We start from the raw sequence: 27,293 nt of genomic DNA, 5'->3' as shown, positions 1-27,293 counted from the left end.
TGTGTTTCTGTGCCATGAGGAACCAGACTTGGCTGCCTCTCACTGGCTGATGGTGTCTCAGCTCCACAGCTGTGTTCTCCAGAAGGCTGGGTCACACAGAGCCTTCTCCCAAGGCTGTGCCCACGTAGAGCACCCCTGCTCACCTTGCCACCCAGGACAACACTGAGGACGCAGATCTTTTCCCCATATATTTGAGGGCCAGACCATGCTTAAGCTGCCAGCCCACCAAGCTGCACAGGGTGTGCTCTCAGGAGTTTTTCTTTGCCAGTTGCTGACTGCAGCCAGGTATTTTCTGCTCCTCTCGTCCCCGTGCTCCAAACCTACATTGCCACCAGGTGAGCAGGGTGCGGTGCTTGCTGCTGCTCCTACCAGAGTGGCCTCCTGGAGTAGTGGCTTCCTCTGGTAGGACCAGAGTTAGAATTTCTCCAGTGCTACTACAGGACTGCTGCTCTAGGGCTGGGCAAAGGCATTTTAGTGTGTGCCCAGAGGGCATGGCTCGCCTCTGCTGTGCCAGGGCGGCACCACGCAGTGGGGTCTGACCTCTCGCTGTGTGGTGAGTCCCGCAGAGAATCCACTGAGTCACGATATTGTGTCATGGGCCTCCGCGAGTCCTCGATGCAGAAGGTGGCCCCACGGCGAGCCCGTGCCTCCACGCACGCAGGGCTGTTGCATTTACTGGTTCCCACCGAGGACAGCATTATCCCAGACTGGGAATCTGAAGTCAGACTCTCTGTCCGCTCCAAGCTCCAGGTGTGGCTTTCATGTCTGTGGACCAAACCCCATATGGACAGTGAGCAAGGAATTCCCACCAATGTCTTCTCCAAAGAGCTGCATCCAGGCACAACTCACAGTCTGCTCTGCACTGGAGTCCCCTTTCTCTCTCTCACTAGGATACATCTGACCAGGGATGCCCAACTTCCCACCCTTGCCTTTGATTTGACTTTCTTTGCTACTTCTTAGAGATACGATCAGAGAGTAAAGAAAGGCAAACCAGTGCATAACAGGTATTTATCACACTACTTCCTGGCGTCTAGGGACAGGATGGGACAGCCTCTGGAAGGAGGCCAGGGAAATACTGCTTTGTGCTTGCAAAGTGTTCTGGGAGCAGAACAAAGCACTGGCCATGCCAAGGCAAGTCCACAAAGGATGTGCCATCTGCACTGCCAAGTGACAGCCCCTTCAGAAATGCTACCAGAAAGGAACCAGAAAAAAACACTCAAAATTACTTTGCCATCAGCAGAGAAAAGCATACCGAAGGTAGATCTAGATGCTCAGTTTCCACTGTTTTACAAAAGATTTTGGCAGCAAACCACTTTCAGGGTGCTAGACAAAACCTATGTCTATACCTTGCTGAGCACTTGGACCTCCTCCTGCCCTAGTCTTGGTGCAAAGAAGACATCTCACAAGGACCTACCAGGGACACAGGGGGCCGTGCACACAGCAGGGGCCCACCTGCACCACAACCACCAGGCTGGGCCCCCTCCGTGGCAGAAATATGGGATCCATTAGAGCAACAGCTCTGAACTCCCAAACTTCACCAGATGGATGTGTGCCAGCAGAGGATTTTGGGTGGGGGTTTGCAGAGGAGAGCAGGCCTCATTAAGACTTCCCAAGAACTTCTTAATTGTTGGTGGCTCCAGGCACATGCTTGGCTGCAACCCCTCATTTATAGTTTCAAACGGTGTCCTCATTAGAGGTACTGATCAAGTAAAATGGAGCCTGATTATGCCAGTAGTTTGCCCCTGGCATGACTTCAAGAAACACCTGCTTGCTGCACTTGACTCAGGAAGATTAGGTGGCAGGTAGCCAGGACCAGAGGCTACGCAAGGTAGGTGCCTCCCCACAGCTGCGGTGTGTTAATGCTGCCCTCCAGACACACCTTTTCCTCTTCAGGAGGTGCCCAGAGATGGCCCTGCAGTCCCAGGACTTTGAAGTGAGCACAGAAGGCCAGCAAGGTGCAGCTCTGCAGGCACAGGAGGCTCTGTGCCCTGGCCCAAGCCTGCACACACCCAGCCAGGGTCGGCCTGCAGCATACGCATTCAAAAACACCTGGAAAACACCGTGTGGCTCACCAGGGGTAGGATTTTCCCGGACAAACGCAGTCATTCCCAGCAAGCCATTCTTGGCTCCCTGTCTACTTGTTTGAGGTCTAGCCAGAGAAGTCTGGGTTGGAATTCACCTGGAAACCTAAGTTCAATATCTGAAGTTGATCTGAGGCATTGTACACTAAGAGTACAAGCTCATCCCTGATGAATGGCCGAACCTTGAAGAAACCTGCCAGGAGCCATCTTTGAGCTTTAGCTGAAAGGATTCATTGCTCCCTGGATGAATGGAGACATCGGGCTAATGAGGTAAATAAGCCAGGACATCTTTTGCTTTATGAAGTCAATGCAGTGTGATCTATACGTCATTGTCAGGCTGTAGATATGGCCCCCCTGTACCTCACAGTCACTTTTCAAAGGCAAGTGTCTCCTAGAGAAACACTGTCACTGGAAGAAGCACAAGAGAAGGAACCTGAAAATCCAAACCCAAAACAGCACAGGACTTTCTCTAGAGCATTTAAAGGACTTTTCCAGATGTCATAAAAAAAGGGAAGCTCCATCAGCAATTTAAATGCACTCAAAACCCATGAGGACTTCAGCTTCTGAGACATGTTGCTCTTTCCCTGATGATTATTTTTAAATGTAAATTAAAAAAAAAAAAAAGATGCCTCATCTTGTGTAGCAAGAATTATTGGTACTTTCCTGCTAGCCTCAGTGTTCCTGAGAGCTTCAGAAAGATTTCCAGTAAAAGAAGTGCCACCACCACAGAGGCTGAGATTCTAACATAAGTTTCTGGACTGAGATAAATCGCACAGGAGCATTTTTTTCTGGTAAAAAACTATGACTCCCAAGTCAGACCCTAACTTTGAGGAACTGGACAAAACATTTTGTGATATTTTGTGTACTTTGCCTTCCACAAAGCAAATACATTCTAAATATATCAAGCGTGAAACAAATAACCTGTGTGTGCTTAATGAATTATTACAGGTGTCCAGCGTGGTTACAAACACAACTTGAAAAACCTTTCTTAGATGCATCCTCCTGTTTGTGTCTATGCAAAGCATGAAAGCACAACTTCATTTCCTCCTAGTTTCCAGCTATGTCATTACTGCACGTTCCTGCTGGCACCTCGCTGCAGGTCAAGGATCACACCTTTCCACACCTCTCACTAACTAGCTGTGCCCACAAAGACCCGCAGTGTCAGCATGGCCTGTATCCCATGTAGTGCCAAGCATCAAGTAAAAACAGAAAGGGAGATGAAAGGAAAACCTTTCACTGGCTTTGAATCTCACAGCATCCTAAGGAAAACAGCAGGAGAAACTTCAGGGGAATAATGGTATACATCACCTCTGGCTGGACGTTGGAGTGGCTGTGGAGCAGTGATGAGATGGGGAGCAGGAGTGACTTCCCGAAAAGGTCGTCTCTGTTTCCCTTCGGATCACATGCTCGGTGGCAGAAACATTCTTAGAAATATACTGTAAAATATGAAGAATAACACAGATCAGCCACCAGCTTGCCAACACTGCCACAGCCAAATTCAGCTGGCTTGATTGTTTCTGCTGAAATCAGATGAGGATTGAGTGAACTCGGCAGCTCTGCACCCAACAGAAAGAAACAGAGGGGCTGGAAGCTCTTCTCTGCTCCTGCACTTTGAACACTGGAAAAGGGCCATGGCACGGGGACTGCAGAAGGGTATGAAGAGCCAAGGAGTTCACCAGAGGATGGTGGTACCACGTGTAGCTACTGAGCAGAAAAACATCTCTGCTCACATGAGGTTATACACTCAACAGCGTACCAGCAAAAAGACGACCACGTGAGATCTGACCGAGATAGGAGTTCTGCAGAAACACCAGGTGTAATCCAAATATTTATGATAAGATACTCATCTAACAAGCACTGCTTTTTCCTGGGACACTAAGGTCTCGGGGGGAGTCAGCACATTTGGGCCAGAGGGCTGTGGTTCTTAGAAATTCCCTTTCCCTCTTCCTTCATGGCCAGGATTCACCCTAGCTGAATTTTAACATCAAAAGGGTGACCCAGAAGAGCTTGTAACTGGGTTATTGTACTCCTTTCCATCAGTACTTCTCTTTTGTTTGGCTCTGCCTCCCCCTCCCTTTTTCTGACCCCTTTCAAAATGTCTTGGTCCAGCAAGGCACTTAAGCATGTTGATGGTCCATGCTATTGAGTTTATGGAGTTTGATGGGAATCTCATCTGACTGAAGGCATGAGAGTGGCTGAACTGCCCTCCTGGATCTGGTCCTAAATTCTTAGATCATTCCCACTGGTGTGACACTGGCACTCCACCAGGACATCGCACCTTGCCCAGGATGCAACTCTTGGCACAGGCAGGTGGGTTAAAGTGGTGCTGACCAGTTCACCATGACATGCTTCAGCACGGCGCGGTCACTGCGGCGACTCTGGGCACTGCTGTGCTGATTGCATTGGTCTTGCTGCGAAGTGGGGCTTCGAGGGGTGGCTTAGTAAACTGGAAACATCTCTCTTACAGGAAAATGGATTCTTCAAAATAAGCCTATGCCCTAATCTCATCCTGTACTTCAAAATAAAATCTATTTGCCTTCAGATGTTGGTTTTGGAAATGTTTCTATGCAGAATCTCATCTTTTTGTTCAAAATTGTTAATGTTTTGCTCCTCACGCACATGCACACAGGTGTGTAAGCATACACATCTATGTCAAATCCTTAGTGGAAAATAGGCACTCAGTAACATGCAGGGAGATGGAGACAAAAGGTCTTACATCGGCCATTTGGATTTCCTCAGGATCCAAACGCGGATGGCTTGGCCCGTTTGCAAGGCTCCTGTTCTGATGGGCAGGGCACATATTCTGCCGTAAGTGATTATGCATTTGTTTTCTTTGTTTCCTTTAAAACAGAAAGGAAAAAAATCTATTAGGAAGACTTATCTCATGGGGCTCTTTGGCCCCAGAGACACCTGGGGGTTGCACATGATAGAGAAGACATGTCTCAGACACACTTGATGTTGCAATGGTGTTTGTGAAAAGCTGCAAATAGGAAGAAACAAGGCACTCAACATTTGCCACCTTCTGCTGCTTTTTCAAAAAAAGGTGAACATTTCACATCATGGGTAATTTGGGAAGCTGGGTCCAGTGTTCCCTTTTGCAAGACAAGGCCCAGCACGATGCAGTGGAGCCAGTCACCATGGTGCTGGGGGCAGAGGAGAAAAGCGGGGAGATGGAAAGAGGAAGCAGGTCCTGGCTTGGTTCTCATGGCAAGGCACTTGTCCTGCATTAAGCACAAAATGGCAAAGTCTGCACATGCCCCTGGAAGGGCATCCACTCCACAAGACACCCCCTGTCCTAGGGCACCCTGAACTGAGGTGAGGTGCAGGGAAAAGGTCCTGTCCAGGCAGGGAAGGCTGGCCATAAAAGAGGTCCCCAAGCCTCTTGTTCCATCAAGATTGCTCTGAAAGTCCCTGAAATGTACCTGTGTCCACAGTGTGCTTCTGCTGTCAGGAGATGAGCTGCTGGCTTAGGGGCCAGCTTTTTCAAGTAACACAGCATCACCTGGCTGGGCAAAATGATGCTGGTTCAGCAGATAAGCAAACGGTTCCAGGAAAACATCCTGCTCAGGCACAGCATGGTAGATGGCTTCACTGGCCTCCTTCATGAGACCTTCCTGGGAATGCCACAGCACAACATCTCTTCAAAACAGCATTTGGGTGAAGAGCGTGGAAGCATGAGCACTGCCACTTAGTAACCTCTGGCCAGTTGTTGTCTGTTAACCACCCATACTCACTTGGTTTTACAGTAAGCTACCACACAGACGATGCCCACCACAAGCAAGGCAACACAGATTCCCGTGATGGTTAAAACTCTCTTCTGGTAGAGCTCTTCTGCTTCTGCAAATGGAGAGAAACAAACCAGTTACAAATGGGCTCCAGCACCAGGGATGCGTCTGGCTGCACAGGAACCAGCACTGTGTGTGTGTAAGATGGAAAACAGGGCTGGGTCAGACCTCCTACCAATCCAATGCTGTCTCTAACAGCTGCCCCAAACCTGAGACCAGCTGGCCCAGCCTTACTCACCCCTCAGGAGACCTTCACTCCTTTTGTTTCTCTGCACCTTTGCTGTCTCTTGCTCAGCACCTCACCCCTTCTGCACTCAAACATGTTTCTTGCTTTCTCTTCTTTTCCTGCAGCATAACTTGGTGACTAATTTCAAAAAGCCCAACAACTCTCCTCTCCCTTCCAGCAGATCCCCCGTTCTTGGTAACTTAGTAGCCTAGCAAGGAATTCCCCAAGCATCCCCCACTCACCAAGTACACATATGCCTTGTGATGCTCTCATCACAGGCTCTCTGTTCTGACGGACTCAGAATGCCTTTTCCTTGCAGCGGCTGCATGCCCTGGAGCTCAGCAGTGTGCTAGAAACCACCGAGCAACAGGCCCCAAAGCATGTAGGTGCTGAAAGGGACATCCTAAAACAGTCAAAAGGCAGAATGAGGATGGAATAGTGATAGTGCATTAGACAAAGAAAAGGGAGTGGAGTAAATACAGTAACCAATTACAGTTATGGATTTTTAATGAAACCCTAGGAAGCAATTAATTCCATTGCACCAGGTAACACAGATGCACACACAAAATTCAAGCAGCACGCTGCTGCTTCTCTCAGATATCACCATTTGTCATGGACCACCTTTCAAAACAGAAAAATCAGTCACTTGCATCAAAACCCAGACCATGCTGGAAGTGAGGTAATGCATTAACATCAATCAAAGCTCCAAGGAAATGCTAGCATATTGCTTGCAGTGTAACTCAACTACACCTAGGCAGCAATAGGACAGCAATGTCACCTCTTCCTCTGTGGCCACACCAGAGCAGATGCTCTTCTCGGTGACATCCAGCAATCTCCACTGACCTTTGACTGAGAGAGACTCAGTGTTCAGCTGCCATGAGCCTTTTAGTTCAGCATCTGCAAACGATGTCCTCATGACCCCATACTATGCGTTGATGGGGTTACTGGGGTTTGTGCCTTTTTTAATATTAATGGAAATATTTTTTCATTTAAATTAGGCAATAAAACTCATGCCATGGTTGCTGTGCTCAGTGTGGTTCCCCATGCCACACTAAATACCTTGAATGGAATATATGATATCCCCAGTGCTACCAAATAACGAGAAACAAAATGAGAAGAGAAACAGCTCTGGTCCTGGAAACCCCTAGGACTTTAGCAAAAAAGCAAGGGGGAAGCAGTGAAACATTCCAGATAACTGAATAAAATTGGCTGAATAAAGCCAATTTCAGCTTGTCATTTTAGGAAGGAAAGGCATTTTTGGAAGAAAAAAAAAAAGTGATAGGAAAAATGTTTATCTCTTTCTAACTCTCAAAATGGGAATGAAGAAAGACTTGCTAAACAAGGGCTGAGGAATGACAGCCCTGGCATGAAGATGAAAAACATAATCAGCAGAGTTTGCTTCATGACGGTGCTGCAAAACTACAGTTTAAAGGAACACATTTCCATCCGTTTTGTTTGTGCACTGGCCTTTGGCTTCATGAGGTGCTCAGGATGCTGGTGGAGTTGCCAGGAAGACAATGTCTCACCATTCACTAGAGAGATGAGCGACTGAGACTCTCCCAGATTCCATCTTCACAGTGCTGTGGACCGGGAATGACGGGTCATGGGTCTCACTTGGGCTGAAATTTACTGTGCTGCAGCAGCTTCACAGTTGGCTCCAACTCCTCAGAGCCAGAGGCTGTACAGCCTGTGACCTGCTCACAGAGGGGCGTTTGGGTGCTGGCTGACCTTACACTCCTAGTGTTTTACTACAAGGAACCACGTGGAGATGGCATGGGGAAAGAACTCGCTCTGGGGTGAAACACCTCCTTGAGTAGTGTGTGTCCCTTGCACAGATGCCCCATTGCAGGCATCAGCAACCATGGCAGACAAGTTTTCTTGCTCTTACACACCTCTGGGACCTAAATTCAGCTGTACAGCTTTTTCCTTCAGACCAGAGTTTCAGAGATTTTCTCAGAATCAGGAAAACCAGCTAGAATCATGTCCTGGTTACGGATGGCACTGGGCAAGAATTTTCCTACCACCCAGCAAAAACTACTTTTACAAAAAAAACCGCTGGGCAGGCGGTCAGTTTTCACCATGGACCCAGCCAATTTTTGTGAAGATACTTCACCAGCTATGTTTTTGGCTACAAAGACTTTTTTCCTTTGAATCGTGGAGGAGGGAGAAAGAACAAAGCCATAAAAACTATGGTGGGTTTTGTTTGTTTTTGGTTTTTTTTTACTTATTACCTATAGGAGGAAATTTTTCTCCTAAGGCTCAAATCACATCTTCTGTTCTGGTGATCATGTCAGTATGGGACCCTGACTCTGGCATGTCTGACCGTTCTGAACCTTCACCTGAATCGCATGGGGAATGTTTCAGTTCATCAGAAATGCAGATTTAGCCTCTCCGTCTTGAGCTGACAGCTCGGCTACATGAAGCAGTGAAGTGTGAGGCTGTGCATCACTGCTGCAAAACTAAAAATTAAATGACCTGCTGATAGTAATTTGGCTCGGCTCCTAACATCTCATTAAAGTTTATACTTGATAACACAGTGACTTCAAGTTGCACAAAACCATCTCAACAGTGACAGAAAGAAAAGAAGAGAATGCACACTACAGTTTTGTATTTGAGAAGGTAAGATCCTGGAGCAGGACTGGTCCATTTGTGTCTCTATGTTCTACAACACCAGGTCTTCAGCAGCAGCATCATCACTCTACAGCAGCAAACACTATGAACAAACCATGTGGTGCCACATAATGCCGACAGAATCACAGTCCAGCCATGGGTGTCACAGCAACGCATGAAAGTGAAAGACGAATGACAGAGAAGAGACGACTGCAGACTGGAAACGGGATGTGTGCGGTTCTGTGATGACATTAAGAATGGATGAGGAAAAGGACAAAGGTCAACAAAAAAGGGATGTCAAAAATCCTCAATTTTAAAGTTTATTTAAGTGTATTAGCATTAGCAGCACCACTTTCTCTGAAACACCTCACCACAAAATGCACAGTTTCTGCAGCAGGGAAGAACTGCTTGGGGATACACACCAATCCCAGGGGATCAGGCATGCAAAAACCGGAGAAGACAAGTTTCTCCAGCTTCAGTTAGTGCACATCCCTCTACCTCAGGGACCAGAGAAGACATTTTAAGATCCAGAAGTGAAAGACTGGTGTCCCCGTACATCTAGCAAATGGAATTGAAGCATCTTCATGTGAAGATCTGATCTGGCTGGAACTGCTGCGTCAATGTTCTTAAGGGATAAAGACCAATCTCTCTGCTCTCATCTGGCCAAGCCCTCCCTGCTGTTGGCCTGTAAACTCAAGGGAAACCTAGCTTCACGGATCTGATTTCCCAGGTGCTTATTCAAGAGATACTTGATATGTTTCTAAAAACAGACTGAGGAGAATGGAAGGAAAATAATAACATTATGAGCAACTGGGCAGGAGCAGGTAATTTCCCAAAGGGGATATTTTTAAAAGCATTTAAGTTACTGCAGTGTTTTTCCAAACTTCAGCTTGCCACCATGATGCTCACCATTACACCCTCCACTCTCATGGAAGACTACTGACTTCCCTGGGCTCACTGTTTTCTTAGACTAACTTATCTCATGCCACTTTTCTTGGAACAATTTCCTCCCAGTCAGCAACTGAAATATGCCTCTAACCTTTGGGAGGAGGGATGGCAAAGCTCGTTCTGACCCTTCGTAGGATCCAGTGGAGGTTAGTACAATTTCTACAAAAGCTCTGATCTTCCCAAAACTTGCCTTCCTGTTCCTGGAATGCCTGCCCGTTCCCAAGTGGTGCCTTCTGGCAACCTTTTGGATGGACACAAACTCCAGCTTTTCAGTTAAATGCACAAACGCATGTTAAATGAGGAGACGTATGGCAACTGTAACATCCCAGTCACGCCACACACACCAGGCTGCTGTTTGAAACAAAGAAAAAAGTGCTGCTAAAAATACACATGCATTTTTATAGGTTTACATTTAAATTTTGTGTTTTGCTTTGGTTTGTTTTGTTTTGGTTTGTTTTTTTTCAATCCAAATATCTATCTTGGTGCCAGAGAAGAGAACAGAACAGCTGATTTTTTAATCATCCCATTAAAGCCATAAATATAATGTGGGCAGCTCTTAATGGCTTCTGATTAATAAATGAATGGTTGTTCCATACCCTTTAATTCAAATCCAAGATGCTCTGCCAATGCAGAAAGAAGACAAGGAAGAGAAAGAGAAAAAGAAAAACAGGTCTGTCAGAGATCTCTAATATACAAACACACACACTGTGCAGTTACAGCAGGTTAGCTTTTCTGTAGGCTCAGCAGCAGTTACACAGAAGACAGTGTATGCTTCAGAGCATTTCAAATTCCCACCAGAGCTTATACCTTATGTAAAGAAAGACCAAACAAATTGCAGTGGAAGTTAATTATGAATTCTTTCAGTTAATTATGAATTCTTTTGAGATGAGCCATGTTTGTTAGTACCTGATGTGAAATTCACAGCTTAGGCAGAAAAAAAACCAAAAACAACCAACAACCAAACAAACAAAAACAAAAAAAAAAAAAAAAAAAAACAAAAAAAAAAAAAAAAAAAAAGGTACACTTGTTCTGAAACAACTCCTGACAGGTCAAAACACATATCGACTGCATGAACCTGGTAAAAACCTTTCATATACTTTCTAGAGGCAAAATATGCCCTGCATGGTTTCACACGCCCCGCTCTGCCTGGGGGCCAGTGCACTGAAGAAGAGCACTGGGCAGACAGATGTGCAGGCGCTTGCACGGGGCCCTGAGGCCTGCCAGCACAATTCTTCTGTCCGAGACCTCAAGTCTGGTCTGGGATGAAGAGCGTCATCTGGCAGCACTGCCTGTAAATCACCTGACGGCGTGGTTGTGCGAGCTCAGCTCTGGGCAGCGCACATCTGCAGCTGAACCACTGCTGCTGCAAGTGATTAGTAGCCCAGGCAAGGCAACGAATCCCTCGCAGATCTAGAAGTGCAAATTGCACTGAAAGTTTCCCTCAAGACTGTGATCTTCCAAATTTCACTTCTGCTGTGGTTCTGCATTGTTTTAGAAACAACAATCATTCTGAAAAAAGCACAAATTGGAGCATCTGCTTTCAGATTCATACTCATGACAAGCGAGATCGCAGTTCATCTTGCAGAGATAGTGCTAAGCGAAGTAGTTCAGCCAATGAATCAACAGCACAGTTATCCAAAACAGGGATCCTGCATTTTAGTAATTTTCCTGGTGCAGGCATCAACTAAATATAGGTTTTCGTACATAAACACTGAAGTTTGCCATACTTACCGTTATACAAAAAAGTGAGCTCTGCTGTTCCCAATCACCATATACACAAGATTATTTGCAGTTTGGAGATGTTGAGATTTATTTACTACATTTTCCATAGGAACTGCTTTTTGCTGCACAGAAATATTGGCTCTCTTTTGCAATGCTGCTCAAAATTTAGGTGGGGGGAAATTAGCACTAATCATCATGGAACACGTAAACACGTTTTCTAAAGCAGGTTCTTCTCTTCAAATCAATGCTGATGTTTGGGGGGTAGAGAGAGCAGGAGTTGGGTGGGATTGGGGTTTTTAAAAATTTTGTATAAATTAAAGGCCACAAAACCTGGCTGCCCTCTGTTTCATATCTCACATTTGTGTGAAAGGAATGGCAAACTCCACCATCCCTTTCCCAGTCATTTTGTACAAGTTGCAGTGACATGGACACAATGTTGTGGGCAGCAGAGAACTGGACAGAATACACTCATCTTAGACCTCTTGGTTATCACATCTAGCCTCGACCTTTTCCTAAGGCATGCTACCATTACACACCCTGTTTTACCTGACACTATGACAAATGTGTGTAGAGATACGTTAAATTTCATCTATATATCTACAGTATTGATCCATTTGATATCTTCATACTGCCTATACTGCCATATTTCCTCCCTGTTCCAGGATTTGCTGCAACATCTACAGCTACAAATGGATGCAATGCAAAACATTTTCATGGGGTTTTTTTGCAAACTCAGAACTGCCTGTGCAAACAGAGGTGGTGGGAGGACCTGAGGAACTTTCAGCCTTCCCACTGTCTCTCTCAGATCACAACTGCAGTTTCTTTAGGCTCCCCAGTCCCATGGGGCTGGCTCACTGCATCTTAGCTACAGGTTCCCTGAGCAGGAGAGAATCCATGCAGCACCTGGAATGCATGTGCCTGCCTGTGCCTACAAACCTACTGGTAGCTTTACAGAGAGAAGAAGTGTTACCCCAGCCTATGCTCCTGCATCTGATGTCCATGGCCACTCAACACTTCTCTATCATCATTTCAGGCTACAGACATTGCTTCTGTATCACCCACAACTGAACACATTGAATAGAGAGCCACTCTGCTTCCCCTGCATACTATTTTTCTCACATCATCAACCTTCTCTCTGAACTGAACTGCACACATCCTCCCTTGGCCATGGCACGGCGCTGAGCACCCTGAACTGATGTGAAACTCTCCAGAAGTGGGGGCATGCTTTTTGGAAAACCTCGATCCAAATGTGCTTTCTGAACCTTTCTGAAGATGTTGGACTTTTAAGATAGAACCCATTGTTCCTAATGTACTTGTCAATGTTAAGGAAACAATATCTCCTGGCCTCTTTAATGCATTACTTTGCAGTATTATATTTTTTCTTGTACTTAAAGGCTAAAAGCTAGGCTCTTCTGTGCTGATCCCAAAGGAGACTGGACCAGTAGTTTGGAGATGTTCAAATACCTAACTACTGTATGTATGACAGAAGGCTGTCCAACAGAGAAAGGCAGTGAGCAAGGAAGAGTTGAGGAAGGGAAAAAGGGAAAACGTATGAAAGAGATTACAAAAATGTTTCATTTTCACACTCTTCATCTCAGATGTAGCACACCTGAAGGGGATCCAGGTTGGATCCCATCACCCAGATTGGGACCACTCAGCTGTACAAAGTAGGGCTTGCTGAAGAGTCAAGCAGTGCATGGACCTTACACTCAAGTCCCCCAAACGTTGACATTCAGCTGAAGGGGACTGAAAGAAACAATTTAGTTAGATTTAGGTGCCACCAGTAGGGTGGGTAGTCTGTGGGCTCACTGTCACAAATTCTGTGGTGGATTTTTTTCTTATCATTGGACAAAAGGCAAAGTCCTACACTTACTTGATCCACAGTGACTTTGTGACTATTTTTTTCTCTATAATGTATTTTACCTGTTTCAAAAGATGAACAGATAAAAACATTTAATCTAAAATATCCTCATAGAAGTAACACCTCAAGACAAGATGGCGCTCACTGAACTGTACATTTGCAGGATGATTAAGAAGGAAAAAAGCCTTAGCAAACAGCTGTGAAAACTGGGCCTATGCTCACATGGACTTCAGGTTGCCCAAGAACATACTTAAGATGTTTGCTCACTGCAAACATTCATTATTCTCCCCAAACACACTTGGGTCCCTCAGAGGGCTATCTGAACATGCTCCAAAACTAAGTGGAGAATTAACATCTGAGGACCAGCAAGACTGAGTATTGATAATAAATTGTACTGACAAGAGTAATACTTGCTGCACCATGGTCCAGGCTTTCCCCAGGGGGTACAGGGAGCAATGCAAGACAGTCCTGTGATGCTGGGGACAGAGGACACTGTGCTTGTGTTAAGGGCTGGGCAATACATGGGAACTCCAAGCACAGAAAGTCTGAAAACGCTCCATAAATTGCACAGCCATTTAGCTTGTCCAGTACTGTATCAATAAAAATAACTCGGTAGGCCTCAAGAGTCCAGATACTTAACAATAGAATATTAGCAAGCTGCTGTGGATTAGCATGCAATTAACTTTAAGAGATCCCAAAGGGTAACCTGTACTGCTGTCCAGGGGAGAGGAATAACCCTGTTATGATAAACCACAGACGCCCTGTAATTACCCAGCCACACCACAGCATACTCATCACCCTGTAATTAAGTGGTCAGCAGTTATCGTGTCACTGAAAGGAAGCTGCAGAATGTTTGTGAAGTTTAAAATGCTGCTAAATACTGATTTAGGCTTCAGATGAGGAAGAGGTGGAGGAGGAAACAGAAATGTAGATTAAGAACAGAAGTATTCTTCTGCTTATCATTTTCATATCACAATTAACAGGTAGGAAACCTCTGCTGAATAAGTGAATTTGAAGTGAACAGAGAGGCTGAAATTCAGATCTAGACCTTTCCAGAAGAGCTTGTAGTGGTACATTTATTCCTCTGTTCATGGGGACACATCACCTCAGTGTGAGGAGCAAGCATCCAAACCCCACCTGTCAGAAGGGTCACTTCTACCTGTGAGGGTGATGACCAGCACTCCTCCGCCTGCAGCCTGGTGACTTCAGAGTGAAGGGCACCATCCCTCAGAAAAATAAGAAGCCTCCCACCTGATAAACCTACACTGCTCTGCTTCCACAACAGTTCAGTCGGCGGTGCTGAAGCCAGTTTGTGTGCCACTGTGGGAGCATGCAGTTCCATTTCCAGCCCAGAGACCCTGATATAGACACTGCAAGCAGAAACAGTTTATGCTTCTCTGGCTGGAAAGGCTCTGTGAAAGCAACTTCCTTGGAAAGAATGATGGGAAGTCCAGGACATCCGATCTACAGGGAATATGCTATGATAGGGCAAGAATCATACTGCTGGGATCATCACACCCCGCGACGTGGAGGTGCACACTCCAGAACAGATGGTCGTTCTCATCTTGGAAATACCCATGCTGATCATCTGTTGTTGGAAGGAATCCGTAATGCCTGTGCAAGGGAAATGTCCTGCCACACAGCTAATCTATCAGAAGCCAGATCCATCACACTATATTTTTGATGGCTACAGTAGGGAGTCCTGGGAGACATACCAAGCTGGGAACTCAGGATACACTTTCATATCAGCGTCCACTGCAAGCAGAACTGACCAGATAGTCTGCCACTGCAAGACTGACTTCTCAGCTCAAGCTCTTATCTTCCGTGTTTCCAGATGACTACACTGAATACCATGCAACAAGGGTAGCTGTGCTTCTCCCCTTCAATAAAGGGATTTGATGCCTGAACAAGAGATTCTTAGGGGACCCCAAAGTTGAAGAGAAAGCCTGCTCTCCCAATGGGTAGCAGAAAATGCTGCTTTGTGCTTCCAAAGCAGACCAGTAGGAAGACTCCAACTAGAAATTTGGTTTGTAAAGAAACCAAGAGTGAAATATGGGGTAAAAATTGAGAATATGCCAGTTACACTGTATATGAATGTCAGTTCTATTCCAAGATGTTTACAGGCAGGATACAGACTTCAACTTTAATTAGGTCACAAAGCAGAAAATTAAAACATTTCACTAAACAAAGAGATGAATGGTATGACAACTGTCCTCCAGATCAGTGACAATTATTTTGGGACATGAATAAATAGCAAAGTTAAGATGAAATTTCAGATTCCACACAAAATACAAGCATAAACATAAAACTTCATCCCAAATTTCTAAATTGTTCCATAAATCACAAGTGGAAAGAATCCAAATGTGCAGGCTTAGGCAAGGTATGAATGTTCCTGCCCACTATGTTTAACTTTCAGTATCTTGGCCTCATGAAGAGTGAAATAGCTGCCAATGTAATTTACAAAACCTTTACAACCAGCCAGCCCAAAGCCTGGCAATTTATTGGTAAACTTCCAGCAGGGTTTTACAAAGACCTGAAAAGTTCCTTGTAGAAGAGAGAAGACAGAGCTAGATCTTGATCTGATGTAGAACAGGCATCTATGAAATACAGGTGCCAGCACATTTTTTTTTTTTAAAAAAAGAGTTTCTTAAAAGGAAGGATGATACTGGACATGCTTCTCTGTTATGGAAAGAGCTGCTAACCATAGTTGTGTCTATGAAGCTGGACCCAGCAGACAGCTGTCAATTGGGTGAGTCTCCAGTACCAACCAGAAGGTCTCATATTAGGCATGCTGCTTGACTCTTCTGTGATATTGCTGAACTTTTCACCCACATGTGCCAGCAGAAGTGAAGATCCAACTGCAAAGGCAAAATGGTTCTGGGTATTCATGCAATGGATTAATTCAGGCTGCAGATCGTTTGTTGTATTAAACTTCTGTTCTCAGTAGTGCATGGACAGCCAGCCAAAGACAGCTGTGATCTGCGGCTCTGCAGCTATCTGTACCAGGGCTCCAGGAGAGACATCTGACAGCTAAACCTGTGACTATTTACTCAATACTCTCTGCATTTCTGGAGGATGAGGCATCTCATCCTGATGGTAGCACTGGAGTTAGCCAGATACATATCCTTGGGTGCCAAACCCTCTGCAGTGACTAGGAAGGGGGCCTGGGGTATGAATTTGGATTCAAACCTCTAACACAGATGTTTAAAACCTCACTGAAAAAGTGATGAAGTCTTTCTGCACTATTGCTCCAAAGAGGGGGCAGGGAGAACAAGGGTCAGAAGATGAGTTCATGATGTGAACTCAGATTGACAGCATGGCTGGTTACTCCTTGCCTGCACATTCCATCCATTCCTTGCGGCTAGGGTCAGGAAGGATTCCTGATTTAGGTCACATTTTAGAGTTAGGATCTCCTAGCCCTCTGGTTTAATTGGAGTTACATCATAACTGCAAGATCTAACTCCTGAAACTAGCAGACAATATAACTTTATCATCATATGTACAATGCAGTATATATATTAATTATATCTGCAACTATAATCGCATGGAGACATAGAACTATGAAGACCTCGATGTGACAAACACTTTAGTAAGATGATTTAATGACTCCTCACCCGTGGAAGTAATTCTCTGTATTCTCATGTACCAGGGCATTTCTCTGTTTTATATTGTAATTGCAGACAATCACTGTTCTCTCTGTTCAGTGCCAGTAATTCCCCTTCAGTCTGAATTAAAACTGCTTTAAATGTTTATTTAATGTCCCTCAGCAGACTCTTACAGGTTAGTTCCTTGGTCCATCAGCCAATTCCTTATGCATGGATGGAGGAGCCTGCACAGAGACCAACAGATCACTGAAATTTCATACAGACAAAAGGGATCTAACCAGGCTTAAGTCAGCACATCTTAAGTCAGCACATCTTTTTCTTCTCTGATATGTACCTTTAGTACCAACTATTTTAATCTCAGTGAACGTGCAGTTGTTTGCTCTGACATCTCTCCTTCCATCCTTCTGGTAGGTTTTCTGTTCTGATGAATGTGGAAAAGCCATCTGTCATACTTCCTAAAACTGGCCTATGATAAACAGGATAAAGCTTTTAAGTTTCCCTGTGCCACACTGCCCATACTTCCTGGATGTGGGATTACTATGTGTCAGTGTCTCAAAGGCCCTCATCTGTGTTGCTGTTGCTTATCAGGTTGTTGTCCGTCTGCTGACTGATGGTAGCCAACTGCCTACACATCCCTAGCCACTGCTGCCCCGAATAAACGTGCTGCCTTAGATCTCCTTAGGGTATGAGCCTTGCCAGAAAACAGGCCATCAGGGTGGCTTAGACTAATGCAGACTTAACATAAAGGCAGGCTTAGAGACCCCATACAGTCAGGTACCACAGCTCTGCTCAAAGCGACACCCTGTTAGGCCAGAGCGATGTTGTCTGCACTACGTATCCATTTTCTCCGATAAGGAACAGTTTTAGCATGCTTTGCTTTTTCTCCAATATTTCAACACATTTCCTATTACATTTGCATTACAATGCAAGCAAAATAAAATGGAAACTCCATACAAGCAGATAGGAACCAACCGCTGACATACTTGCTTGAATTCTGCTGTTGCAAATTCCTACCAAAAGCAAATGCTATTCATCCCAACAAGGGCCGAGCTAGAGATGCCTCTGAGCTAGTCCAATAATACAATTCCTAGTGAGTTCCTCTGTACCAATCTGTTAGAAAACAGCAACAGTGTGAGTGCAATATAAGAAAAAAACCTCCATCTTTAACATTTCCTCTTTATTTTCAAGTAGCAGGGTATATACCCAGAATGCCTGGCAGTAGGCACTTGGTCATATAGTTGTCACAGCAACATAGAGAAACATCACGTGGGAGAAAATCTATCTAAATTCACGTGACTTTCATCTACATAATTGCAGTTGTCTAGCAGGTATTTCAGACAATCAGAGAAAAACAAACCTCCAGAGCTACCTGTCACATAGACAAAGATAGCCTGAACTCCTAGAGTACATGGGGAGTTTTACCTAAGCAAAATCTGAATAAGAGTTTAAACTGATGAGGTAGGAAGCTGCTCCCAGAAGGAAGACATACATCTGGCATGATGCTGGGATGCTGCACCTTCTCCAACTCTGGCCCAAATTCCGCAAAGAATTTGCCATATCTTGTCAGAACAGCACCTTAAATTTAGTTCACTCTGCAGAGACTCTCACTCAGCCCTGGAACATACCTACTAAAAGTCATATTGTAATATTTAATTCTGATATTTAATAATATTAAAGAATCAGAAGGCTCCAATCTGAAAACCTAAAATACTCCAAATAGTTTTAAAACACCACCAGTGTAGGTGTCATTATTTACTATTTAAGTACCTGTCAAGGCTGACAATGTTCTCAAAACATGAATCAGGACAGAGCTATTTTATTTCCAGTGGAAATGCCTGAACCTCATTTAATCTGTTTCAGCTTTTGACCTGTCAGAACCCATATGGGATGAAGCACTGAGTTTATTATAGAGCAACAACAACTTCGACTGTGCCCTAATTATTGATCAAAGTAGAAAGTAAGCCTTTGCACAGTCCAGAGTCAAGTGAAACACCTCTCCTATTCGGAAAGTGCAAGTTCAGTGCATGCTTTTCTGCAGTGTTTCTGCTACATGTATTACCCAACTGTGACCTGAAAGTGAAAACAGCTATAAACACATATGAATCATCTTCTTAGATGATTTTTATCCAAGTTCAGACAGGTAACCTGGATTGTTAATCTGTTTTTACCTTACTATCCTGTGGTTAAAGCAGAATCGAGGTAAGTAAATGTACATGTGCCGGTCTTAACGTTCTTATTGTTCCTCTAACACATGAATAAAATTTAAACAAATTTAATTCCCATAAAGAGATGGATTCTACAGGCTGGGGAAAAAACACAATGCTGTTTACTCTTGCCATTAATGTTCTGAAAAGGCATTTTCCTGACATAAAACTAATTTTCACCCCGATTTGGTTTTACAGCATGGTAGCAGTAATGTTTAAGCTTGTTGGATACCATCTCATGAAATATGCTATAAATCATCTTCACTGGGTAAGCATCCCCCTGCTGTCTGCAGCTAGGGTCTCTGATACCATGGACTTAAAAGCAGAAAGGAAACCCTTTAGCATCAGGTTAAAGATCAAAACAGAACATTTTGTTTTGTCATTTTAAGAAGAGCTTACTTGGATGTTTTAGTCTGAAAAAATAAATCAATGGAGGTTTCAACTTTTGAAGCCAATTTGGAACAAAAGGCAATGTAAAAACATCAAGCTGTCCCAAGGGCCTCACAAAGCCTATTTGCATCTTGTCTGCATACTCTGTAGAAGGGAGTCTAATGGGAGCACTTGCCAGCTATTAGCACGTGCTAATGAGACTCCTGCTACTGCCAGATCAGGATGAGGACTGCAGGATTTCTTACAGAGGGGTGGGAGAGGGGGTACCGGCAATCAAGGAGTCATCCTGGAGAGGCATTTCTCCTCTGGTTCCCTCTAATTAAAGCCTCTTCTGTGGCTCTTTTAAAAAAGTCTCTTTTTAAAACCACCATTTGTGGGTGTCCAAATGGACAGCATGGAGCCGGGATAGGTCACACAGAGGGTCACTGTGGCCGATTTCCTGCAGTGTAACTGCACCCCCTTTCAGGTCAGTTCTTACCCAGACCAGGACCCCACTGTCTGAGTATGGACCTGGAAAAATTACCTGCCTCGAACAAAATGAGCTAATGATGTCTATAAGCAATGCATCTCTGGAGACCTAGAGCCTGTAGGAACTGAAAACTAGAACCAGGGAAGCACTAAGTACGAGGACTCTGGAGTATAGACACCCACTGAACAGGAGGTTAAAGGATCAGTCACTGTAGTTAGACACAACCCCACCTGCAAGGCTGTCCAACCCCGCAGGAGAGAGACAGGAACATCTCTGGGTCCAGAAGGGATACAGCCTGAGATGCCCAGTCAGCAGATTTAGCCTGCATCCTACGTGGTGTGAGGTGTGAGGAGCCTGAGACAGTGGCAGCTACCAGTGTGACCCCTGGGGCTGCAGACGTGCAGATGTGCCCTGTCCAGCTCCCGGGCCTGCCCCAGGGTCTGACCCTGAGCCAGCCTCCAACCATCTCACCTGAACAGCAACTGATGCTTACTTTAGCTTCTGGAAACAGAAATACCACCTCAACTTAGGGGAAATTTCATTACAGCTCTTGCTGTGATTTCCTCAGTTGGTACAGAGAGACACATGTACCCCCTTCATGGGAAAATGTACATCTCTTGCACTGCACAACATAGTCCATCCTGACACAGTAATGCTAGCAGATACAGCGTGCCACACAGACTGTTCTCACACAGCACACCACATAACGTTGTGCCTTATTTGCATTTTGCATGGAAAGAGCAAGCAACATTAAGTTCAATCAGAAATGAAAGCAGAACCCATTCTATCAAATGGGGAGATAACAAGACCCCAAATTCTCCTCTTGGACACGATCACAGCTCCTCTTACAGCCAAGCAGAGCTGGGAGCGCACAAGGCAGGAAGAGGGCTCTTGGAGAACAGAAGAACCTGCTTTAAGGACACAACACAGAGCTACGATAACCAGGGAGAGAGAGAAGTAGAAAGAGACATACTGGAGAAGCTGACCATTGCGAAATGCTGACACCGGTCTCCTGTGAATTCGATTGGACACCTACCGAAAGAAAGAAAACCAGAAAGAGAGAAACAAGATAGCAAAATGACACCCAAACAGACTGAACTGAGGCCCCTTCTGATCCCTTCCACGACTCCTAGCCATCTGCTTTCAGCCTTCACCCTTACCTGCATCCCTAAGCCCTAGCCCAAGGCTGACACCAAGAGCCATTCCTGACTAGACCACTCTACATTCACCGCTGTGCCCGGGAGGTTTTAAGTAGTGTGGTGTATTTTTTTCTTCAAACATACTTTGCTTAGGATCTGGCATGTACAATCGCAAAGGCAGTTTCTCCAAACACCTCTGTCCGAAGAATCCGTTTGGACATCTGGAGGGGAAAAGGGGAGAAATCACAGAACATGTCTGGCACCATTCTTGAGGCTAATGTCAGAAATAAAAAGTGCATTGTGATGAATGGAAAAAATAAAGGCTTTTACGTGCATATTTACTCTTCACTTTGCTTTAACCAGGCACCTGCAACATCAGCATTCCAGCTCTATTTTTGGCCTGGGTCTTCAAGCAGCCAGCCAAACCCCTCCTTTCCTCCTCTGCCTGCCTCCTTCCTTCTCACCTGCTAGAAGCACCAGCTGGCAGGAAGATCGAGATGGGCTGGATGCTACTTTTAGAGACTGTCCTTGGAGCTGCTATCTAGACAAGACTGGCAAGAGGTGCCACAGAGCGGTGAGCAACCGATCAGGCGACAGTGAGCGTTGTGTACGGCAAGCATCTTCCTGTTATTACCCCAGAAGCACCCACTGGATGTTCCAGGGAAAAGGGTTACGCTGCGGTTAGAGAAAGCATCGGCAGAATCTCTGTGTTAACAGAGAGAAAGGGACAGAGAAGAAAGCTGAACTGAACAGTTCTGACATGCTCCTCAACTGCGAGGCTCTCAGGCTATCCCAGCCGAGGTTATGTGTTGGGCCAGGATGTGGCAGCTCATGGGCACGATGCTGCAGTGGCAGGGATGGTGCCCTGCGGACAAGGGCCATCAGACACAGGCCCCAGCTCATGAGTAAGCTCCCTGGAGCAGCTCCCAGCTGAGCCAGGTTTGGGGATCCCGGGGATGTGGGCAGGGGTGCAGTGGGAGGTGCTGTACCGTGCCTGGTGTAGCAGCACCTGCACCTCTGCGTTGTGACCTGCCACAGCTGCGGGTGAACCTGGGAAGTGACGGGACCTCAGCAGGGGGTAGTCAAATGCTTCTCCCCCAGGCACTTATCTCCCTCATTTCACATCTTTTCTTCTGGCCTCTTTGGACAGTCCCTCAAAGTTATCCCTAGTTTTCTTGAAGTCCCAGTGCTTACCTGCCTGTCCCACAACACCCTCCCTCCCCAACCAACTGATCCCTCCTCTGTGCTTAAGAGGGTTTTATCACTGTAGCTAGCATCTTAACATCTGATTTACAACTTCCCGGGATAAGCGGGGCTGTAGGCTCCGCACCTCATACTTGTTAGACCTTCCTTGCTCTCAGATGCCACCCCACAAGATCTCACTATTCCTCAGTGTTCAGCAGACCTCAGCTGGTCAACAATAAGGGACTGAAAAACACCTCACCAAAAAGGATGTGGACCAGAGTTCAATGCTTTGGCTCCCTTACAGTCCACTATAAAGGACAGCAAGTGCCAGAGCACCCTCGGCACAGTGCATGGGCAGTGCAGATCTGACCTTTTCATATCTCCCAGAGGTATGCTAACCCCTGCTCCCAGTCTTCGGACACAGCAAAGGGGATGCAGAAGGGATGGCTTTGATGTTTAATAAGACCAAAGCTTTGTAGTTCCAAAGGTTGCTGGCAGATTAGTTCTGTACTGTTGTTCAAGGGCTATGGCAGCATTTGTTGTTCTTGACAGATTTATGCTTAGATGGCACGTTACAGATAGGCAATTCCAGTAGCAATAAAAAAAGTCAAGAAGAGAGATTAATTCCTGCTTCTCTCTACTTGCTTAAGGGAACACAGACAGTTTTTGTCAGCAACTATTTAGTTCCCTTGGGGGGAAGAGGTAGAAATTAGAGAAGTCTTCCCTATTCATTATGACCAGAAAACATTGATTTTTAATAGTTCTCCCTCATCATGGACATACACTGATTTGGGCCAGCAGGTGGGGATCACATGAGAGAGCAGCAGGGGCTCTCAGCAGCCACACCAGCTGCGCAGACCAAGGGTACACCAGCCCACAAGGAGACACACTTCTCCAAGCTGGAGGGCTCTTCTCCAAATGGGAGAAGTGAAATCAGCTGAGGTCTGGGGAAGGACTTGAGGAGGCACCAGGTGGCTGGGCAAAAGGCAGAACATGGTGTAAAGGTCTCCCAGCTGTGGTGATGGACATGGCTGGTGCCATTGCCCCAGTGCACAGACGTCTAAACCCTGCCTGGAGACCTGCATTAAAACTCCCAGGGCAAAAGGCTGATGCATTTGCTGACACACTGATACAGCACTGCCACAGGCTCCTAAAGGAGGCCATCTGCCCATGGGACAACCTGCTGGTACTCCAGGGGTAGTATGAGCCTCAGTGCTGGATACTGGATGCTTACAGGGGACCTGCAGGTGCACCTCTGAATCCAGCATGATCCAAGGAGAAGATACAGATAATAAAAGGCTGCATAATCTCTCCATCCCATCTACTGTCATCCTCCTCCACAGCTCCAAACCTGTTCATCTTTCCCTTAGAGAAGGCAGTTCCCCGTTCTCCAAGATAAGGTGCCCCATGTCCAGGAGACATCTCACCTGCTGTCCTTCTCGGAGAAGAAAGCTTTGGAAGGCCCTGCGTGACTGATGTGCCTTGGCACCTGATTTCTTGCTGGCTTTCACTGCAGTTTTGGTAGGTCTGCACTAAGCATAAAAGCTGGTGCACCCTCATTGCCCATGACCAAACCCGTTTTCTGTGCTGCACAGCATCTGGGGTAGGGAGAACTTAAGGGAGAACTTAAGGGCATGACTCTGCAAGAGGCTCCACTGAACTCCCTAGTCCGACACTTAAGTTTCTCAGTAACCAAGTCACTTTTGAAACTGTAAATCTGACCCCCTGGTCAGGCAAATATCTTTGAAAAATTCATTCTCTTTTCTCATATTTGGACATTCATCTTGGAGCATAGGAAAGGTAGACGTAAGAGTAACATCGTTTCAATTCCAGGGAGCCCAGCCAGCTCCAAGGAAAGCCCAGCCCAAGGTGTTACCATCAGACACGAGGCCTGTTGACCTTCCCCGTGGTGAAGCAGAGGAAGCTGGTGCTGGGGAGTGGAGTGAAGAAGATGCTCCGTTGGCAATCAAAGAGCACAAACCTGAGGCAGCTGGGTGATGTGGACTCAGAAGGACAGCCCTAGGGAAGCATGACTTTGGAGAAACCTTTAAGAGATTTCACCGGGATTTGAACAAGGCATCCAAAACAGAAGATGGCTTCCCAGTCCTGACTGGTAGAGTCATGAACTTATTCATAGGGTCTTCAAGGGTATCCAGTTTAGCTTGCAACGTGCTGCCCATTTGTCTGGGATCTGAGATTTCACACATGTTGTGAGCACACTGATGGGGCTTGGGAGTGCTGCAGAATGAAGCAGATGTCCTACCCACCTCGAAAAGGGGTGCTTTGTCTGAAAGGAGCTAAAACTCGCAGGTGCACATCTGCAAGAGGTCAGCCAAGTCTGGAACTTCAGTGTGACTGAAACTGCATGTCATTAAGGAAAGACTTAAAAGAATGTGAAAAATGGTGAAAGTAAATAAAAACCCAGAGAAAGAAATAGGTGAGAAGTGAAAAAAACAAAACATAAAAGTGTCAAAGAAGCTTTGATGCCATGACAGCTACCACACAGCTCATCTTCAGTCAGCTTAGCGTGAGTGGGGAGAAGAGCTTTCCAGGGAAGGCAGTAGGTAACTGTCTGTGTCTAGGACAGCTTGGGCTTTTCATCTTTAGTTACTAGTGAATCAGCACTGGGAGAAGTGACAGAAAAGAATCCCTCATGAGGATGAGCACCTCTGTCACCTCCCAAGCTGTCAAAACAATCTGGTGTCCCTGGTTCCTGATTCCTCACAAACAGGGCTGCTGGCAGCAACAGTGACCAGGAGACCTTAGAGAGCATGCAGTCCTCATGGTTTCTTTTTTTTTTTTTTTAGCTGACTCATATATCTAGGCTGATGAAGATGATTCCTTATTTATTGCTATGGCTCCAGATGTGACTTCTGGAAAAGAAATTTCCAGCATGCATTGACCATGAGCCTCCCAGTCTGGACAGGAAGAGCAGTGGAAAGCATCCCTTCTGCATGCAGAATCTGCTGCCCGTGGTGCAGGCTTCTGGGCAGCTCTTCTTCAGTGGCCAAGCATATGGCCTGAGGGACATACCTGAAAGTTAAGGCTCACTAAGGTCAAGAACCATGAGATAGTCTTGATCATGGCATCCTTCTTGCACATTTGGCCCTAGTCAAGAGGTTTTGGCTGGCAGTCCCAGCAAAATGGAGTCCCTCCTCCTTTTGAAAACTCTTGCAGGGACTACACAGATGGTGGACTATTCCTGCAAACAGTACCTTTGGAATTCCTGGTCCATTCACGGGTGTCACAGAGGCCCAACATGTCTCTCCTCAAAGGCCAAGGGAAGTGGACAAAGCTGTGCCTGTAGGAACAGTCTTGGGGAAGTAGAAGGCTGCACCAGGCTCTTGCAGACAGCACCTGGTCCCCTCTCTAGCCTGTGTGGAGAACCCCCAAGACTGCCTGTGCTTAACTCCATCCATCTGTGCCTAACCAGGTGCATGAAAATTAAAAAAAAATAGCCATATCTGAAAATTTATTACTCAAAAATGCCATTGATAAAACTGGTCAGGGTTTTTGTGTCCGGATTCTGTTGTTGCTGGAAAATGTCCAATTCTTTCAGTTTTGACTGATTTCTTATGACTTTTTTTTTAATCCCATTTTGAAAACATCCACAAAATTCTGCTTCTGGGTTCAAGATGAATTGCAGTTGAATATTTACATGGTAAAAAAAATGGAGTAAGATGATCAGCCAAATAAAGCATCTCAAAAAGTACACACCAAAATGGTTTGAATGACCCATTTCTATGTTGTTTGCAGAGCACATTTTTATTTATGAAAACTGAGAAACTTTGACCTTTTGCCCTGTATCAGGGCAGAGCAATAATTATTGTTAATTATTATTTACTACTATTAATTAATAACATCATTATCATAAAATTCCTGCTGGAAGCAAAACTTTTTCTACCTAGCTGTTGACCTGAATCTTGCAAGGGTTGGGATATTTCCTTTGCTCCCCCAGATCTTAATTAAAATATGCTAAATTCGGTAGCTCTCATAATGCAGTCCAGGTTACAGAAGGATGTGAATGAGCAGGTGCTTCAAAATAACGGGATAAGGAGAAGCTGTAGCAGAAGGACACAATGCACTGATATGAGCAAATGGAGAAATGTTTCAGACGTTGCTTATTTGTGTGAAGGGCTGAAAAAGAAGACAGTTCTGTCATTGTCCCCTGACCAGTCCCAGATGATCAGGCTCTGGAGAGCCACAAAAGGCTGGACTCCACAAAATCACTGATGGGAAGAAAAGAAAGCAACCAGAATAAATGCAGAGGCATTATCCAGAGCAGCTAATCAAGGCATGTTTGCTGTATAGTAATCTAAACCTCAGAGACACCAACTTCTGGGCTCAGTGAAGACAACAGCACAGCTCCAACTGAGCCGTGGGAGCTCATCAGGATCTGTGCTGGTGGCTTCACTGAGCCTTACTGTTGCAGGATCAGCTTCCACACCCTGATGGTTCTCAAGGGTCTACTATAGTTATATGTGCATTAAAAAGAACACATTTAACGAGATGCATAGATGGGCCACTTGTACCTGAAAAGGTCCCTGATCTCATCACCCAAGATAAACAGCATGCAAACCCCAGTGAATGAGTCCTGGCTGGTTCGGGAGATTTGGAACAGGATGTTGAGATTTTCACCCCTAGCTCAACACTGTGGGCTCTTCATTTCCACGGACGTTGCAACACCTCCCCACAGAACTGCTCATATATTCATATGAGGCAGTGACATCCCTGTGGTTGCGCAATGTGCAGCTCGTGCTGACCAAGTCAGCAGCATGGTTGGGAGGGATGGCAGAGCTCCTGACACCGCAGGGCGCTGGGCAAACTGTGCTGCAAGCAGGACCACGGCTGTAGGAGATCAGCCTGATGTTCACTCCTTTGAATGGTGCTGTGCAAAAGCACAGGGGAGCTGGCAAGGTGGCTGACCCTTCAGAATGATCTTTCCCCTTTCCTGGGCAAATCTGCAGGAACAATATACACGGAGGAGGTAGGCAAATGGGCTTCTAGGAAGAGAACATGTCATTTTGTAAATCGGTGATTTGCACACATCAGCCAGTTTAAAAATGAA

The 27,293-nt window shown here is 45.6% G+C and overlaps 1 protein-coding gene across 3 annotated transcripts in view; it reads right to left on the bottom strand.

Annotated features, from left to right (window-relative positions):
- Window positions 1-27,293, bottom strand: part of NRG2 (neuregulin 2) — a 172,087-nt gene that overhangs the window by 3,008 nt on the left and 141,786 nt on the right. The window contains exons 5-10 of one of the 3 annotated variants that reach the window (XM_074915978.1): window positions 20,875-20,933; window positions 10,247-10,270; window positions 5,816-5,918; window positions 4,798-4,921; window positions 3,390-3,517; window positions 541-765 (exon numbers count right to left, since the gene is read on the bottom strand). In XM_074915978.1, coding sequence (XP_074772079.1) covers window positions 541-765; window positions 3,390-3,517; window positions 4,798-4,921; window positions 5,816-5,918; window positions 10,247-10,270; window positions 20,875-20,933 — 663 coding nt within the window. Of the gene's footprint in view, window positions 1-540; window positions 766-3,389; window positions 3,518-4,797; window positions 4,922-5,815; window positions 5,919-10,246; window positions 10,271-20,874; window positions 20,934-21,184; window positions 21,262-27,293 lie in introns of all 3 variants that reach the window. The other 2 variants (XM_074915980.1, XM_074915979.1) reach the window with 2 other exon arrangements.

The sequence above is a fragment of the Athene noctua genome, chromosome 12, assembly GCF_965140245.1.
Source record: "Athene noctua chromosome 12, bAthNoc1.hap1.1, whole genome shotgun sequence".
In the NCBI taxonomy this organism is placed as follows: Eukaryota; Metazoa; Chordata; class Aves; order Strigiformes; family Strigidae; genus Athene; species Athene noctua.
This window is presented reverse-complemented; position numbering and strand designations above follow the sequence as displayed.